Below are 16,127 nucleotides of genomic sequence, written 5' to 3'. Positions count from 1 at the left end.
AATTATGTTCGAACGTGTCCTGAAATTTTTAGATCCAATCGAGTGGACAGATTTTTTTTAACCTTTTATACTTATTTTATCGAAATATATTGTAGGATCTTTATTTATTAATTTATTTAAAATGGAGTAAACAGGTGTTGGTTAAACAGGAAACGATGGTTATTTGACGTGAACTAAATGCACTAACGTACTGTAATTAAGACAATTAAATAGTTAATTTACAACTCTCGTCACCACGGTCCCAACGCTCTCTCTCGCGTGGACCACACTAGTGTCGACAACGCTAGTGTCACTTAAGATAATAAAAAAAGGGAAATGGAAGATGAAAAATAATAATAAAAAAAAAAGAGAATTTATTTCTTAACGCTTGGTTTATACTAATTACAGTTTACTTCCGAACTCCAGCCGCGACTTTTCAAGACTGAAGCTCTTACAACTTGACTTTCGGCGGAATCCCATTCTTTTTCTTTGTCATCCCTCAATATTCCCACTATCCACGCGTTTGTTAGGTGTCCGCAACCTTTGCCACGCACGTCTTTGTCACGTAAAATAAAAAAGAGAAGTCGAAGATGAAAAATAAAAGATAAAAACAAAGAAATAAAAAGAGAGAATTTATTTCTTAACACTTGATTTACACTAATTACGATTCGCTTCTGAACTTCAGCTGCGACTTTTCAAGTCTGAAGCTCTTACAACTACTTGACTTTCGGCGGAATCCCATTTTTCTTCTTTGTCACCCCTCAATATCATCCCAGCCATCTAGGCGTTTGTTAAGCGTCCGTGACCTTTGCCACGTAAAATAAAAAAGAAAAATCGAACATGAAAAATAAAAGATAAAAACAAAGAAATAAAAAGAGAGAATTTATTTCTTAACACTTGATTTACACTAATTACGATTCGCTTCTGAACTTCAGCTGCGACTTTTCAAGTCTGAAGCTCTTACAACTACTTGACTTTCGGCGGAATCCCATTTTTCTTCTTTGTCACCCCTCGATATCATCCCCACCATCTAGGCGTTTGTTAAGCGTCCGCGACCTTTGCCACGTAAAATAAAAAAGAAAAATCGAAGATGAAAAATAAAAGATAAAAACAAAGAAATAAAAAGAGAGAATTTATTTCTTAGCACTTGGTTTACACTAATTACGATTCGCTTCTGAACTTCAGCTGCGACTTTTCAAGACTGAAGTTCTTACAACTTGACTTTCGGCGGAATCCCATTCTTTTTCTTTGTCATCCCTCAATATTCCCATTATCCACGCGTTTGTTAGGTGTCCGCAACCTTTGCCACGCACGTCTTTGTCACGTAAAATAAAAAAGAGAAATCGAAGATGAAAAATAAAAGATAAAAACAAAGAAATAAAAAGAGAGAATTTATTTCTTAACACTTGATTTACACTAATTACGATTCGCTTCTGAACTTCAGCTGCGACTTTTCAAGTCTGAAGCTCTTACAACTACTTGACTTTCGGCGGAATCCCATTTTTCTTCTTTGTCACCCCTCAATATCATCCCCACCATCTAGGCGTTTGTTAGGCGTCCGCGACCTTTGCCACGTAAAATAAAAAAGAAAAATCGAAGATGAAAAATAAAAGATAAAAACAAAGAAATAAAAAGAGAGAATTTATTTCTTAACACTTGATTTACACTAATTACGATTCGCTTCTGAACTTGAGCCGCGACTTTTCAAGTCTGAAGCTCTTACAACTACTTGACTTTCGGCGGAATCCCATTCTTCTTCTTTCAGGATGTCCTGGTCAATTAAAAATATCTACGTTATCGAAAAAATAATGAAATAGAATTACAGAATTACTAACACGATGGAATTAATAATAGTCGCTGCAACTCTATTTCGCTTGATTCTGAATAGCGAATATAATATAATTAAATAATCATTGGTAATCGCGGATGATAATAATCGTCGCAATTGTATTGCTCTCGTTTCGCCGTAACAAATAAAATTAAACAAACGCGAATACTCTAAAGATAATAATCATCGTTATAATTTTATTCCTCTCGGTTCTCAATAACAAATATGATAAAATTACACAACTACTAACAAACTAATCATATCGAAACATCGTTATAATTTAATCATCCTCGTTGATAATCATTACGATTCTATTCCTCTCAATTGTCGATAACAATTGGGATAAAATTAAACCATCGCCGTTAAACTGAAATCAATAATAATCGTTACAACTGCGTTTCTCTCGATTCTAAATAATTCCATGAAAAAAAAAAACAGAATTTCCCTGTGTTCGATCGAGGACCGGACAGAGGGCAGAATAATTGGAAAGGAAAGATAAAGCGATCCCTTTTTCTCCATCGTGCATTCTGACGTGCTTTGAAAAGCTCGTACCTTGAACAGACGTTCCGCGAAAAGGAATTCGTGCCCCTTTGACGAGGATCATAAACTATTCAGCTCCTGCAGCATCGCGATGACAGTTCACCGTGTCCCTGGGAATATTTGCAACTCACAGGATGAAACAGTAAATTATTTCTGGACGAAAACATCAAAGCTTTCTCCGGTCCTCTTCAGCTACCATTGCTCACCTTCAGCTCTTTGGATATCGCGTTCCTTTTCTCTCTTTAGAGAATCCCTGGCTGAGAGTGCGCACGACATCCTCAGTTGGATTACGTTTTACATCCAGTTGGATTATATCGGCGAGGTACATTTCCGGCCGCTATTATAAAATCTCTGTATTCAAATGGAAAGTAACGATCGAAGCAATTTTATTGTCGCTCGAGATATCTTTGAACGTGACGTACGGATTCGTTCGTTGAACTGCCATAATTTAGACTCGGCATTAAATAACATCAAATCGACGCCCTCGACATCTTCTCGACATCGAAAAATCGATTACTACAAAAGAAATATTCTGTTGCGAATTATCGACTAAAGAGCAACCGGACAGATCAAACGATATCGCGTACCTTAAACGAACTAACGCTCAAGGTGGAGAAGGTTTAATACATCGAGTGTTAGAGTAATCCAGCACTGTGCTGAACTTGTATAAACGTAACGTGTGATGTGATGCACGGCGGTGGTAAGATCTTGTTAGCAGTGAAGTCTTTCACACCTATGATACGATGTCTGATGATGAATCGTCCTTCTACGTTGCTGATTCTCCTTACCAGCCGTTGGGTTTCGTCTGTCCATTGTCACGTCGGAGACACAAGAAATCACGAAATCGATAGATCGCCGGTAATCTCCTCGCGTCGCAGTTCGAACGTTTCACGAATTTTTTTTTTTTTTTTATTTGCGTTTAATTTACAATCAATTCTCGTAGAGAATTTTAAGTAAATTTATCTGGCGTGGTACTGCGACACGATTAATAAGTGTTTATAGTATATTTGATTCTATTTGAATCTAGTGCTTAGGTCTAAGGTGTAATGTCTTTCCAGCCTGCGGATCTATTCCGACGCGTCGAGTAGTTGAGTAATTAGAGGATTTTGGTGGTTGTCAACTCTTGTGCTGTGTCTATTGCTGAATTTGGATATTTCTTCTTTGATTGTGGGTATCTTAAGGTCACAATGTATAGTTTCCTTGGTAACGTACCAAGGTGCATCTATTAAGGATCTTAGAGTTTTCGATTGGAATCGATGGAGAATTTCTATGTCGGAATTACTCGCTGTTCCCCATAGTTGGATTCCATAGGTCCAAACAGGTTTTAATATGGCCTTGTATAATGTAACTTTACTTTGCGTGTTTAAGTTGGAACGTCGGCCGATGAGGTTTCACGAATAAGGTGAAGAAATTGAACTTCGTATACGATAATGGAATTTATTATATAAATCCAACAGAGTAACGGTTCAAAGTGTTACAACAGAATAATGTGTCGAGAGCTAATTTAGAAGGGTTTTTATATCGAGGTTTTTATCCCTTTGGAGGGGTTATCGTCAGGTGTGTATCAGAGGCGACTTTTTCGTTATTATTTCGATAGCTGTGGTAGACAGGATGTTTCGTCTACCTGATTAGTGAGCGGGTGGCTTTCTTGAACGTGTGACTCCATCGTGCCCTTCCGGCTGGTCCTTTCCAGGGCTTTTTACAAACCTCGGAGTCGTTAGGTTTCCAGCTCAGGGAGGACATGCGATTCGAAATTTCCTAAAGAAGGGAATGAGTCTGTCCGTGCCATAAACGGACGGCCACTCAAAATTCCGAACATATTCAAATTGAGCGTTGAAGTGATTGCCACTTCTAAGAAAACTCTACATCTGGTCTTCGGTTTTCTCAAGCGCTGAGATCATCGATAGCGCATAGACAAAGGAATGCGTCGATGATAGACCCTAAGCGGTACACGTGCGACGTTGACTTCGGCGTTCTTTTAGTCTCAGGGTAACATTGCTAGCGTGTGGATCTGGACCAGCTTACATTGTATTCTACAAATTGTATTTTATATTCACAATACATATATACTTTCAATACCTTACAGTTTAGCCACGCATTTCTTTAATTCCACATACATCGAATAATCTTAACATTGAGAAACTTTCACGATCGCAAATTTTAATCTACGACTTATCGTCGATATATGATTATTGGAAAGAAAAATACACGTTGTTAAAACATTTATCGCATGTTTCGATAAGGTAGCAGAAAGAGTTGGATAGACATTCGCGAATATCGGCGTGCACTCTGGGATTTCATTTTCGGTTTGACCGCCATAACTGCGAATTTAGCTGGTCAATCGCTTGATTGAACCATAGTCTGGATTTAGCTGAGGTTACGACCGAGAAAGATCTTCGATAACCGAATCTCAGGATCGATGAAGCTCTAATCAAGCTGATTCTCGGGTAATGGAACGGAACGGAGTTTGGCAGTAATTGGGCAGAAGTGAAATTAATTAGGACACGTTTATAGAAGCGTATTCAGGCGTATTTTTGATGATATCTGGTGCGTACTGTTAGGGTTTTCAGCGATAACGTTATTCGTTTCGTTTCTTCGGATTGTGTTTTTCATCGATAAGCATTAGATATGTATTTGAACAATTCTTTCGACAAGAAATTAATTATTATAAATTTATTAAATCGTTCATTTGCGAATTAAGTTTGTCTGTTAAATTATAAAATTTCTTTAATTATTTGTTTTAATTCATTTTGTATTAACAGACCTTTAAACGACAAATATTTCAATGTTATCAATTTAATTGAAGAAATTTAATAAACTATATCTCTGATACATCATTTTTTCACGTTCTTCGTAACAAATCGTCCAAGCCAAAATGAGAAAAGTTTATTTGCCAACGTCAGAGGAATTAAGTAAAAAACTTATTCTCAACTTGGTATTTATGGCTCGTACGATTAGCTACAGAACCGTCCCTAATGGCAGTCATAAAACCATGATCCGCCAGTAAATTATTAGAATCATATGGCCCAAGTTTGCCTGGAAGGATCCCAAAACGTAATTTCACCTCGCTACTGGAAAAGACGTCGAGGGGGTAAATTCTTCGTAACTAATGGAATTTAAATTATGTGTATGTGTCTACATAGCTATATATGTACTCGTTCATTCGGTAACTGGGAAACTTTCAGCCTCCGTAACTTCGAAAATATTCACATTTTTCACACGCGTTATATACACACATATGTAAGAAACGTGATATCAATAAGTATGTCGTTTAATCTTCTTCTTCAATTTCTACTACGTGATTTAATCAAATACCTTCGATATAAAGGTTTTTAATATCTTTAGATTTGCAAAAATTCTATATCTTTAAACCTATATTTTCATATATTGTATTTAACAGTTTTCCATGTATCTGAAATTTTCAATCTTCAAAAATTGTATTTTTTTTTTCTTCAGCCTTTGCAATATTCTTCTTAACATCATCTCCAATTATTTTTGACGTTCGGATTGTTTCAGTATTATTTATTCACTGTGAATGTTTATGCGAGTTCAGGTTTCCCTATGTACGACTAAAGAGATAGAATTTAAATAAATATTTCTTTCATTTTTAAGTACTATAATGTATATATTTATTAAGGGCAGAAAGCGTAATAGTTTTAATTGGCCACGTTTCGCTCTTTTGCTATTGTATTTGTTATTCTATTACATCGTATGTGTTCCATTTAATGATTTTCTTAAAAAATACAACTTGCAGATAGCATAGAAAAGTATACATTTGTTCTTTCAACTTCTTTAAATTTTATAAAAATTGTCAAAAATACAGTTCAACGATCAATGGAACAACGACAAATATTTGTTCAATTTTTAAATATTATAATATACATGTCGCGATGTCCTTTGAAAACGGGGCGTGTAACGAGTCTTGCTGCGAGTTGTCCATAGTTGTCTTATACCAGATGAATTTTATTTATGGCAATGTGTTACATAAGTTAACAAATGATACCGATGACTACGTGATCGTGATATCTACGACGATGAATTTAGGTTCGATAACGAATGCACGGTCAACGGGATGACGATTGCGATCAGCAACTCGATGTACGTGTTCACTGGGCTAGTCGAACTTGTCGAATTGAACCTCGTCCAAGTGGAACTGCCCTTATATACTCCTCTCCGTATTCCTCGGGTCAATCCCTGTTTTTAAGGAGAGTTATTTAATTACTTTATATCTTTGTTAGGTACACGTCCCTCCCGTGCCCGTGGCCACGTTCAGTGACCCGTTATGTCACTTCGAGCCCAAGCCCACTGTCATAAATCTCGGATAATCATAATTGTCTTGACTCGTAAACAGCTATTTCTCAGTTTTATTCTTTAAGTACGACTATAGCAAAAAGTCTGGATTAAAGTATTGGGGACGTTTCCAAACATTCCGAAAGAAAGGTTCCGGCGTCCCTTCATCTCCGACTTATAATTTTGTGTGATAAACTAGATTGGCAGCGTATAATGACACACGTATGTGAATATGAGTGTGTTGAAGAAATATGTGTGCGCGGCGTCTCGAAAAACAGACGAACGTAACTGTTCCGTTGGCAGTGTGGGGTGGAAGATGGTGAGACAAAGAGACGCGTGCAAATGTATATCGACGAAGATCCTGGAAATCGTTTATTTAATAAATCTAAAACTATTTTAATATGAATTCTAAGTGTAACCTTAATGTTCCTTTACTTTTATTTCGGCAATTAACCCAAGAAAGAAAGGCTCCGGTGTCCTTTCATCTCCGACATACATATATACATATATATATTCATTTATTTATTTATTTATTTATTTATCGACTTCACAGCCTAGAAAAAGGACTTGGCTTACATATTTCCGACTCTCACTCGTTCTCATAATTTAATTGGAGCATCCAAAGACCCACGCTTATCCAAACTGCCATCCCAAACACACGTATCTCATCTTATATCTAATACTAACGCTTAAACATATATATCTTCGTTTCTCTGTACATTATACATATACGTTACTTAATCTATACACTGCCGCATAGCTATATTTCGCTTAGTTCGATACTTATAATACTACAAACGATACAAAACACAATAAAATTTGCTTTACATTCTTACGTATTTAAGTCGCAGCCTATAAATGCACAAACATCTGTCGTTGCGAATTTTCATGCATTTACGAGAAACTTAAAGGTGAAGAAATAGAGTGCATACGATGTATTAGGTCGTCCGAAAAGTTTCTTTCGTTTTATAAGGAAATAATAGACGCACAACAGTTTTCGTTTTATATTATTTTACCGAATTACGTATGATAAAGATAAAGATCACAACGTTCGACAGATTAGTTCTCACGTTTGTATAAAGATGCGTTGTTGTATAAAACGTGTCTGTAAAAGAGAAACACTTCTCGGACAACCTAATATAAAAATGTATAACGCATCCAAAGTTACGATATTTTACAGCTGACACAAATTCCTTTTTCACAGCTTAAATTCTCAATTTCTAATCGTACTGAAAAAAACATACGAATTTCTATAGATTATTCGCGATCTATTAATCATCCGACACCAAAAGCTCCAACATTCCTCTGACCGGGAATGAATCAAACATTCAAATATTTTCCTCCGTCCACGGAATTCCACAACCTCCGAGCTAACTTACTATTATCGCAGTTGTTGGAACGTTCTTCGATAATTGCCGACTAACCACCGATAATCGAACCGGTGTTCCAGTGTGGCGGTCAGAGCGGTGTCTGGACAGCAAGCGTGATCATACTGTCAATCGGAAGCTGGGTCGGGAAAGTTGGCCCACGACCAGCCGATGGCGAGACTGCACACCTGACATCGCCCAAGGAAAGGTTGGAGACCGTGCGGCAGGTTCTTTCCGAGGTGCCTTTGATCGACGGCCACAATGATCTGCCCTGGAACATTAGAAACTTCGTTCACAACCAACTGGCCGAATTCGATTTCGACAAAGATCTACGACAGGTCGCGCCTTGGAGCAAGAGCGCCTGGAGTCAAACTGACTTGGTTAGGCTACGTCAAGGCATGGTCGGCGGTCAGGTAATTATCTTAATTACAAATAGCCCGATTATCCATCGACGGTGGTTAATAATTACGATGATGTTAATAATGGCTACGAAAGATATTTGCACACCATTGCGTCTATTATGGCGTTCGAAGAACAGACCTAATTGATTAGGTCCAAGCACGTTGAATTTTGTATCGTTTTGTAGCAGTCTCGTGTGACTATCGAAAATTTCATACTGTGAAAATGAAACGTAGAACCTGATTAAAATACGCTTAGTTGGAAAATTAAGTTCGATAATTTCGTAGCCACTGTGATATTACGTTAGGTATTTAATTTTGAGCGTTTCAGGGACCGAACTGTTCGTGTCTCTTGCCTGCTCCATTCTGCGTATATTATCTGCTTCGGTTTGGTGTATTTTTGAAACAATTTGATTAAACGAAGCGACTGTTATTGACACAATGAAAGAATCCGATTCGTAACATATCGACGCATTAACACATCGATTTAACGCGTGATTCGTGAAAGTTGATCGAAATAATTTTACGCGGCTGAAATTAAAGAGACGCGTGATAAGGATGATGTTAGTCTTTGCGGATCCGCTCAAACGTTCGTTTCTGTTCACTTCTTTCGAGTGAATTATCTGGAAAAAAAAAGATTCGAGAATTAAACTCTCGAAGCGGTAAATAAATAAATATGTAAACAAATAAATATCAACAAACATACCAATAAACGAATAGGGAAGAGAATTTAAGTTTAAAGTTCGACTCTTCTATTACCCGATCAACCAGTTCCCTTGCTCCATACTTAAAAATATCAAAGCTTAAAAATAGCAAGGTGTCTGAAGAATAAATCGGTGTTTACCATATAGTTAAACACAGGGGTTACTTCGGGTTACTCGTCTGGGACGAGTTGAATGCATCGATTAACGTCACAAAGCCTTGGAAACTCGTCACGCTCGACCATGGTGCACAAACACGCGTACACGTTGTGTACAAGCGTACAGATTTACCCAGCAACATGCTTTCAGCCACGTAACCAAGGAATTAAGGAAAATTAAAGGAGAAATATTTTCGCAGCACGTTCGCGCATATTTCTCTGTGAACTGGAAAACTTACGTGAAACGTAGGCAAAAGAAGGGAATAATAAAACAAGTCGGCCAGCCACCCCATGAAATTCGTTTAGTTGTTTATTTGGACAACTAGAAGGAACGTTGTAATTAATCAGCAGTCTCTTTGCAGGGCCGATCTGGCTCGGTGCAGAACAGTTTTTCCAAACTTCCTCCATCTCACGCGAACGATTTTGCTTGCACACAGTTTCGATAGTAGTTGAACGCTTACCATGCAAAACTTTTACGTTCATATCGTACGTGCTGTATAAAACGTTTAAAAATTTTATTAGCATTGTAACGAGACAGGTAATCGCGATTATACTGGAATATTTATAATCTGAAAATGTATATAGAAATTAGAAAAGATATTTGTTGCAAACGAATGCGTACACTTTGGTACTTGATTTATACCGACTGTATGTTAAATGTGATTAAAGTTCAGCTAAAGTAACCATTTAACGATGAATTAATAATTAAAGATTGTAGTTACTATCTTCTTATGAAACCAGAAGACTATAAATTTAAATATTTTAATTACGCTGCTTGTATTACACGTTGGAAGTCTTTCTATCGGAATAGGAGAATCTCCTTCGTTCAATTGATAATTGAGAAATGAGAAGCTTGTCGAGTAAGAAAGCGTTGCTAGAAAATTTGACGATTACACGCGCCAGTTTTATCGACTTGTCCGTATCTGTTCGAAAATGTTACCCATGTACCCTTCGTACTAGTTTTATCATTCAACGACATTTATCGTGTCTTTGCAAACATCAAATTTCCTTTGTGTACGTATCTCGCGTTGTACGAAACGAATTCTATGGAAATGAGACGTTAGACAGAAATATCTCCTGCTATCGACTAGTAAAATTACGAGAAATTGAAACTTTTATGTAACATTTGTGTACCACATATTTATGTATCGAATTCTGAAGCGGTTTAAGAGAAACGTATCGATAATGTTTAACACTAGAACTACTAGAACCAACCAAAATGGGTGGCTTTAAAAAATACGTAATAAAAGAATATTTTTATATTTATTGATTTATTACTTTCTTACAGAAGCAATTCCACGTTATGTGGTACATTTTTGGTATTGTTAATACATCTGGGACCATGATCCCTAAACGAGGATCGACACATTTATAAAATTGTAGAACCAGTGATTTTGACTTGTACGGTATTGCTAGTGTTAGCATCTAGCGATCGATCGGGAATTTAAAAAATTGTAAAAACGTGTGGCAAGTTGTAGAAAACGAGGAAACTGGTTAATTGGAATTCGATAAACAGATTGCAGGACCCTTCTACACTTTGGTAAGTTGTTAGAATTTAATCTTAAAGTTAAGATTAGTAATCTGTGGGAGACACAATGTTTATGTTTATGTCCTAAGTATCGTTCGTATCGATAGTATCGAATATTGATAATTAATGGCAAACTAATTAGAGATTAAGTATCTACTACTTCCTTCGGGTTTCTCTGAAATAACAAACAAATATATCATATAGTATATGTATCTGTAGGACGCGATATGAAATTTAATTAGAATTAATCAGAGGAACGTTTTGTATGTTTCTGCGTAGTTTGACGTTCGAACGAGTCGAGAACAACGTATTCCTTAAATGGTAATGCTCTTTGTTACATAATGAGGTTTAAAAATAAATAAACTTTATCGCGACATAAATATTGTACGACAGCTAACAAGAATAAGAAGAACGTCCGAGTCTCCTAGTTTATAATTTTGCGAACGAATTATACTCTATCATAAATAAACAAGCGTTTGCATTTACTTTAGAGCCGTGATATACAGGTATTTCTCAAGAAATTTTAAAAGAAACCGTACAATTGTCCGTTTTTATTCGTTCTTCTTTGTTAGAATTTAATCTTAAAGTTAAGATTAATAATCTGTGGAAGACACGATGTTTATGTTGAAATAATATTCGGTGATATTTATTAAACAGAACTACAGAACCAAATGTATATAAGCGAGTGATATAATTAACAACGTATGCAGATTGTTGACAGTTGGCCAGTTACTCTCAGACTAGACTTAGGTAGTGACCTATGATCCCTTAAATATTTTGAGCCCCACTCTCTATACAGTAACGAGTATGATCTATGTAAGTGTCCTGTTCAAATGCCTGTGCGAGTGTCTATTCAGGAGTATTTCAGGAGTATTTCAGGAGTGCGTGTAATATCGTTGTATTGCAACATTCTTTCGTAATTAAATTTTTGTTTTGTCGGTTTACGAAAGATGTTGAAAAATGAAGGTACTTGGTATGTTACAAATAATCGTATTCACAGAAATATGTAAAAATGTGTGTCGATATATCCTGTGTATATTTCCTTTTATTAATAGTGAAAGACGAACCAAAGAAAATTTGTGTCTTAGAGGAAACTGGATATTTGGAGAAAATATCTTTTTCTGTTATCGATGCGATCCAGCTGAAAGTTTCCTTTCTTTTTGTGTAATACAGCAATATTCTCGAGATAGCTTTTATTATACCTGGTAGTAATTACTGAAAGCGTTACTTTTTATTTTCGTACAGCTTTTAAGCTCTGAAAGGTTTTAAAGCGTAGGCAAACGAGACTGGAAAAGATTTCACGGTAATCCAATGGTAAGCAGGGTATAGAAGTTATTCTCTTCAATCGACATGGAATGTTATTTGCAACGCTGTTTCATCGTAATGGTTCCTCTGTTAGAGCGAAATTAGTCCAATGGGATTTAATGAAGTGGACATACAGATTCTGGTAAACGGTTTTGCAATTAAGTATTCCGGATGCGGTTTTTTTCATTGTTCTTTTCAGTGTTCCTCTATTCATTATGAATTTTCCGATATAGTGTACGTTAACATTTCATCGACAACTTTCCCTTTGACGTTATACGTGTCAGTAGCGTTTTATTCAATATTTTAAATATTCATTTTGCAAATTTTAATCATCCATTGAGCACAGAAAGAGTAATTATTTTAATTGGCAGAGTAATTTTACATACAGAGAAAATCTACTTTAGTTCTGAGATCAATATTTTCTAAGAAAAGGGCACATATTGTAATAAATAAATATATGGTACCAAACATATGGCACGTGGCACAATTTCTCTAAATTTTGCTTTTTTGTTATTGTATTTTTGTATTGTATTGTATTTGTATCCATCCAAGGATATTATTTAAAAAACACTACTAGCATATAAAGATATACATTTATTCTTTCAACTGTTGTAAATTACATAAAAACTGTTAAACCTCATCAACGACAAATAGAATGTTTTTATATAACTGGCAAGATTTAATGACAATTCCTCCTCTATAAGTGATTTAGTGCAGCATCCGTACGTTCCAATGTTTTTAGATATAACACATATAAATAATTCCTCCTAAATAAAAGATAACTCAAATTTAAACAAATATCAAACTGTCAAAATTTTATATCAATATTTTATATTATAATAGATTGTCCGGAAAATGTCTTTCTTTCGCAAACGTATTTTTTACAACAGTGCACGTTCGTACAAAATTGAAACCAAGTCTATAAAATGTCGCGGTGTTTATCTGAACAGAACAAAATTGACTGTAATCATAATTCGACGAAATAATATAAAACAAGAACCGTCGTGTGTCTATTATTTCCTCATAAAGCGAAAGAAACTTCTGGCACAACCTAATATATATATAAAAATCTTATATCCCTTTATTTTATATTTTATAACGTACCAATCCAACATATGCTGTCACAAAATTTATTTACGATTAGAAAACGATCAAACGACTAACGATAAACGCCGCACGATTGCAAATTTTCGTGCCACGGTGTATACGAACCACCTGTTCTCTTCAACTACGAAACGTTCCGTTTCCAATCGCAATTTCGTACGAATAAGTTGAACACGCGAAAGGTCGAACGTCCTGCTGCCTGCACCGCAAGTCACGATCGAGCTTATAAACGTGCTTCAAGCGCTTCAGATTCAACGACTGATCGATACGTTAAATCTGTTTGGTTCGCCATATCTTTGATATTCTGTCCCGATAAATCGCCTCGATACCAAAGGATTATGCTTGTTTTACGGAACCACATCCTCGGCGCAAATAATCCGATCAGAATTTTTGTTTGACGCCGGTGATCCCTGTTCAGAGGATCAGCCAACTCGAGGGGGAAAAAACGTTGAAGCTATCGCGAGATATAGGGGAGATATCGGCGATAATAAGCTACAGTTTGCCAAAAGAGGGTTGTTTTATAGGGTGGATTAAGGTCTGGGGATAAACTTCTTGTACGATTACGTATTTTACTAATCTTCTTCGCGAATCTTATTTTTCCCCATTTATGTGCGTATCGAAGATGAGAATTAACACTAGAATTACAACACCAGTGAAATTGACTGGTTTTACAATTTTATTACAATATCCCTACTTCGTGTTATATTTTCTTTCCGCAATGATGTAATGACTTTCGCAACGATAACTAAAAGAATAACATAACGAGTTTTATTTTGTTTTTATGTATTCAAACTGAAAATAACTTTGTATCAAGGCTACTTATACCAATACCAGTCAAAATAATTGGTACTTGTGTTGGAATACAACGATATTACACGCATAGGCACAAATACTCTTACACAGACACCTACACAGGCATTTGAACAGGACGCTTACACAGGTCATACTCGTTACTTTATAGAGAGTGGGGCTCAAAATATTTAAGGGATCATAGGTCACTACCTAAGTCTAGTCTGAGAGTAACTGGCCAACTGTCAACAATCTGCATACGTTGTTAATTATATCACTCGCTTATATACATTTGGTTCTGTAGTTCTGTTTAATAAATATCACCGAATATTATTTCAACATAAACATCGTGTCTTCCACAGATTATTAATCTTAACTTTAAAATTAAATTCTAACAAAGAAGAACGAATAAAACCGGACAATTGTACGGTTTCTTTTAAAATTTCTTGAAAAATACCTGTATATCACGGCTCTAAAGTAAATGCAAACGCTTGTTTATTTATGATAGAGTATAATTCGTTCGCAAAATTATAAACCAGGAGACTCGGACGTTCTTCTTATTCTTGTTAGCTGTCGTACAATATTTATGTCGCGATAAAGTTTATTTATTTTTAAACCTCATTATGTAACAAAGAGCATTACCATTTAAGAAATACGTTGTTCTCGACTCGTTCGAACGTCAAACTACGCAGAAACATACAAAACGTTCCTCTGATTAATTCTAATTAAATTTCATATCGCGTCCTACAGATACATATACTATATGATATATTTGTTTGTTATTTCAGAGAAACCCGAAGGAAGTAGTAGATACTTAATCTCTAATTAGTTTGCCATTAATTATCAATATTCGATACTATCGATACGAACGATACTTAGGAACGTCGGTGTGCATAGAAAACGCTCGCAGTTTCAGAGTACGCGGAAGATGAAAATCGGAAATCGCTTCTACCCATTTACTTCTCCATTAATTAATAACATTTGGTATCGCTCGTACAAACCCAGGAAATTATGGCCGCGCGATGTTTACGAACGACAGAGTACGTTAGCATAGAACGTTTGGAATTTCGCGCGAGATAGCGTGCAAAGGGCAGAAATCGGAAAGACGGTCGACGCAATATTCGTCGTTCGGTGAGAGCCGTTTGAAATCCGGCAAGCAACGTTTCAGCGCAGCGAGCCGGATATCCCCGGGAGCGGCAATATTAAGAAAGACAAGGCTGCCGCGAGATGACACAGAAAACGTTGCTTTCTTCGCCAAGGTAACCGTGTAACGCGACACACATAATGAAACACACGGCAACGATAGTGTGCGCTAGCTGGCGAAACAGAAAACGGCCCGATATTACGTTGCACAAACACGAGCAAGCCCGATATCATCCCTCTCTGCGGGTTGCGCCAGCGTTTTCCACCGCAAGCTCGTTACCGGTTCTCCAGGTTTTCTGACTGCTTCTTTTTACGTAGCAGCTACCTAGCCGGTTGGCTTTCTTCTTGCTCGGCTGTTTCTCGTTTTTCCTCTTCTCCTTTTGCCACGTTCGCTCTGGATATGCCATTACCGCGCCACCCAGCCGAGCATTCGTCGCAGCAACCAACGATCCTGAGAATCGTCAGCGGAATCGCGACGCGTGTCCCCACCTACGAAACCTACGATGGAATTTAGAGAACGAGATTGTACGATGTTTCGCGGTTTAGTTTTCCACTCGGTTGAAGATAGTTCGCGTTTTAGGAGACAACACGAACGACCAACTGTCGAGAATAATAACGTTAGGATAAAGCAGGTTTGCTGGAGTCTGACAAACTGCAATATTAGTATCTTTACTACAATTAGTTTATTTGCAATAAATGGATTAAATAGATATTAGATAAACGGGAAACGATGGCTATTTAACGCGAACTAATCACGATAACGTATTATAATTAAGACAACTAGATAGTTAATTTGCAACTCTCGTCACCACGGATTCAACGCTCTCTCTTACGCGGACCACATTCTCTCGACAACTGTTCTAGCAACACTATCTCCCTGACTTCTCGATTCACACTCTCTGGCTTCTCAACTCGCACTCTTTGACTTTTTAACTGACACTCTCCGACTTCTCAACTAACACTGTTAATTCGTCTTTCTCCCTTAGCATCCCTTTGT

General features: G+C 36.7%; 1 protein-coding gene across 3 annotated transcripts in view; it reads left to right on the top strand.

Moving 5' to 3' along the window:
• The window catches only part of LOC139997821 (dipeptidase 1), a 235,545-nt gene that overhangs the window by 202,012 nt on the left and 17,406 nt on the right, over positions 1-16,127 (top strand). Inside the window, exons 1-2 of one of the 3 annotated variants that reach the window (XM_072021799.1) lie at positions 2,218-2,489; positions 8,088-8,417. In XM_072021799.1, coding sequence (XP_071877900.1) covers positions 2,439-2,489; positions 8,088-8,417 — 381 coding nt within the window. In that variant the 5' untranslated portion in view covers positions 2,218-2,438. Of the gene's footprint in view, positions 1-2,217; positions 2,490-8,087; positions 8,418-16,127 lie in introns of those variants that run through there. The other 2 variants (XM_072021798.1, XM_072021800.1) reach the window with 2 other exon arrangements.

Source organism: Bombus fervidus, chromosome 2 (genome assembly GCF_041682495.2).
Source record: "Bombus fervidus isolate BK054 chromosome 2, iyBomFerv1, whole genome shotgun sequence".
NCBI classification, from domain to species: domain Eukaryota; kingdom Metazoa; phylum Arthropoda; class Insecta; order Hymenoptera; family Apidae; genus Bombus; species Bombus fervidus.
Note: the sequence above shows the minus strand (reverse complement) of the source record. Positions and strands in the feature narration are given on the sequence as shown.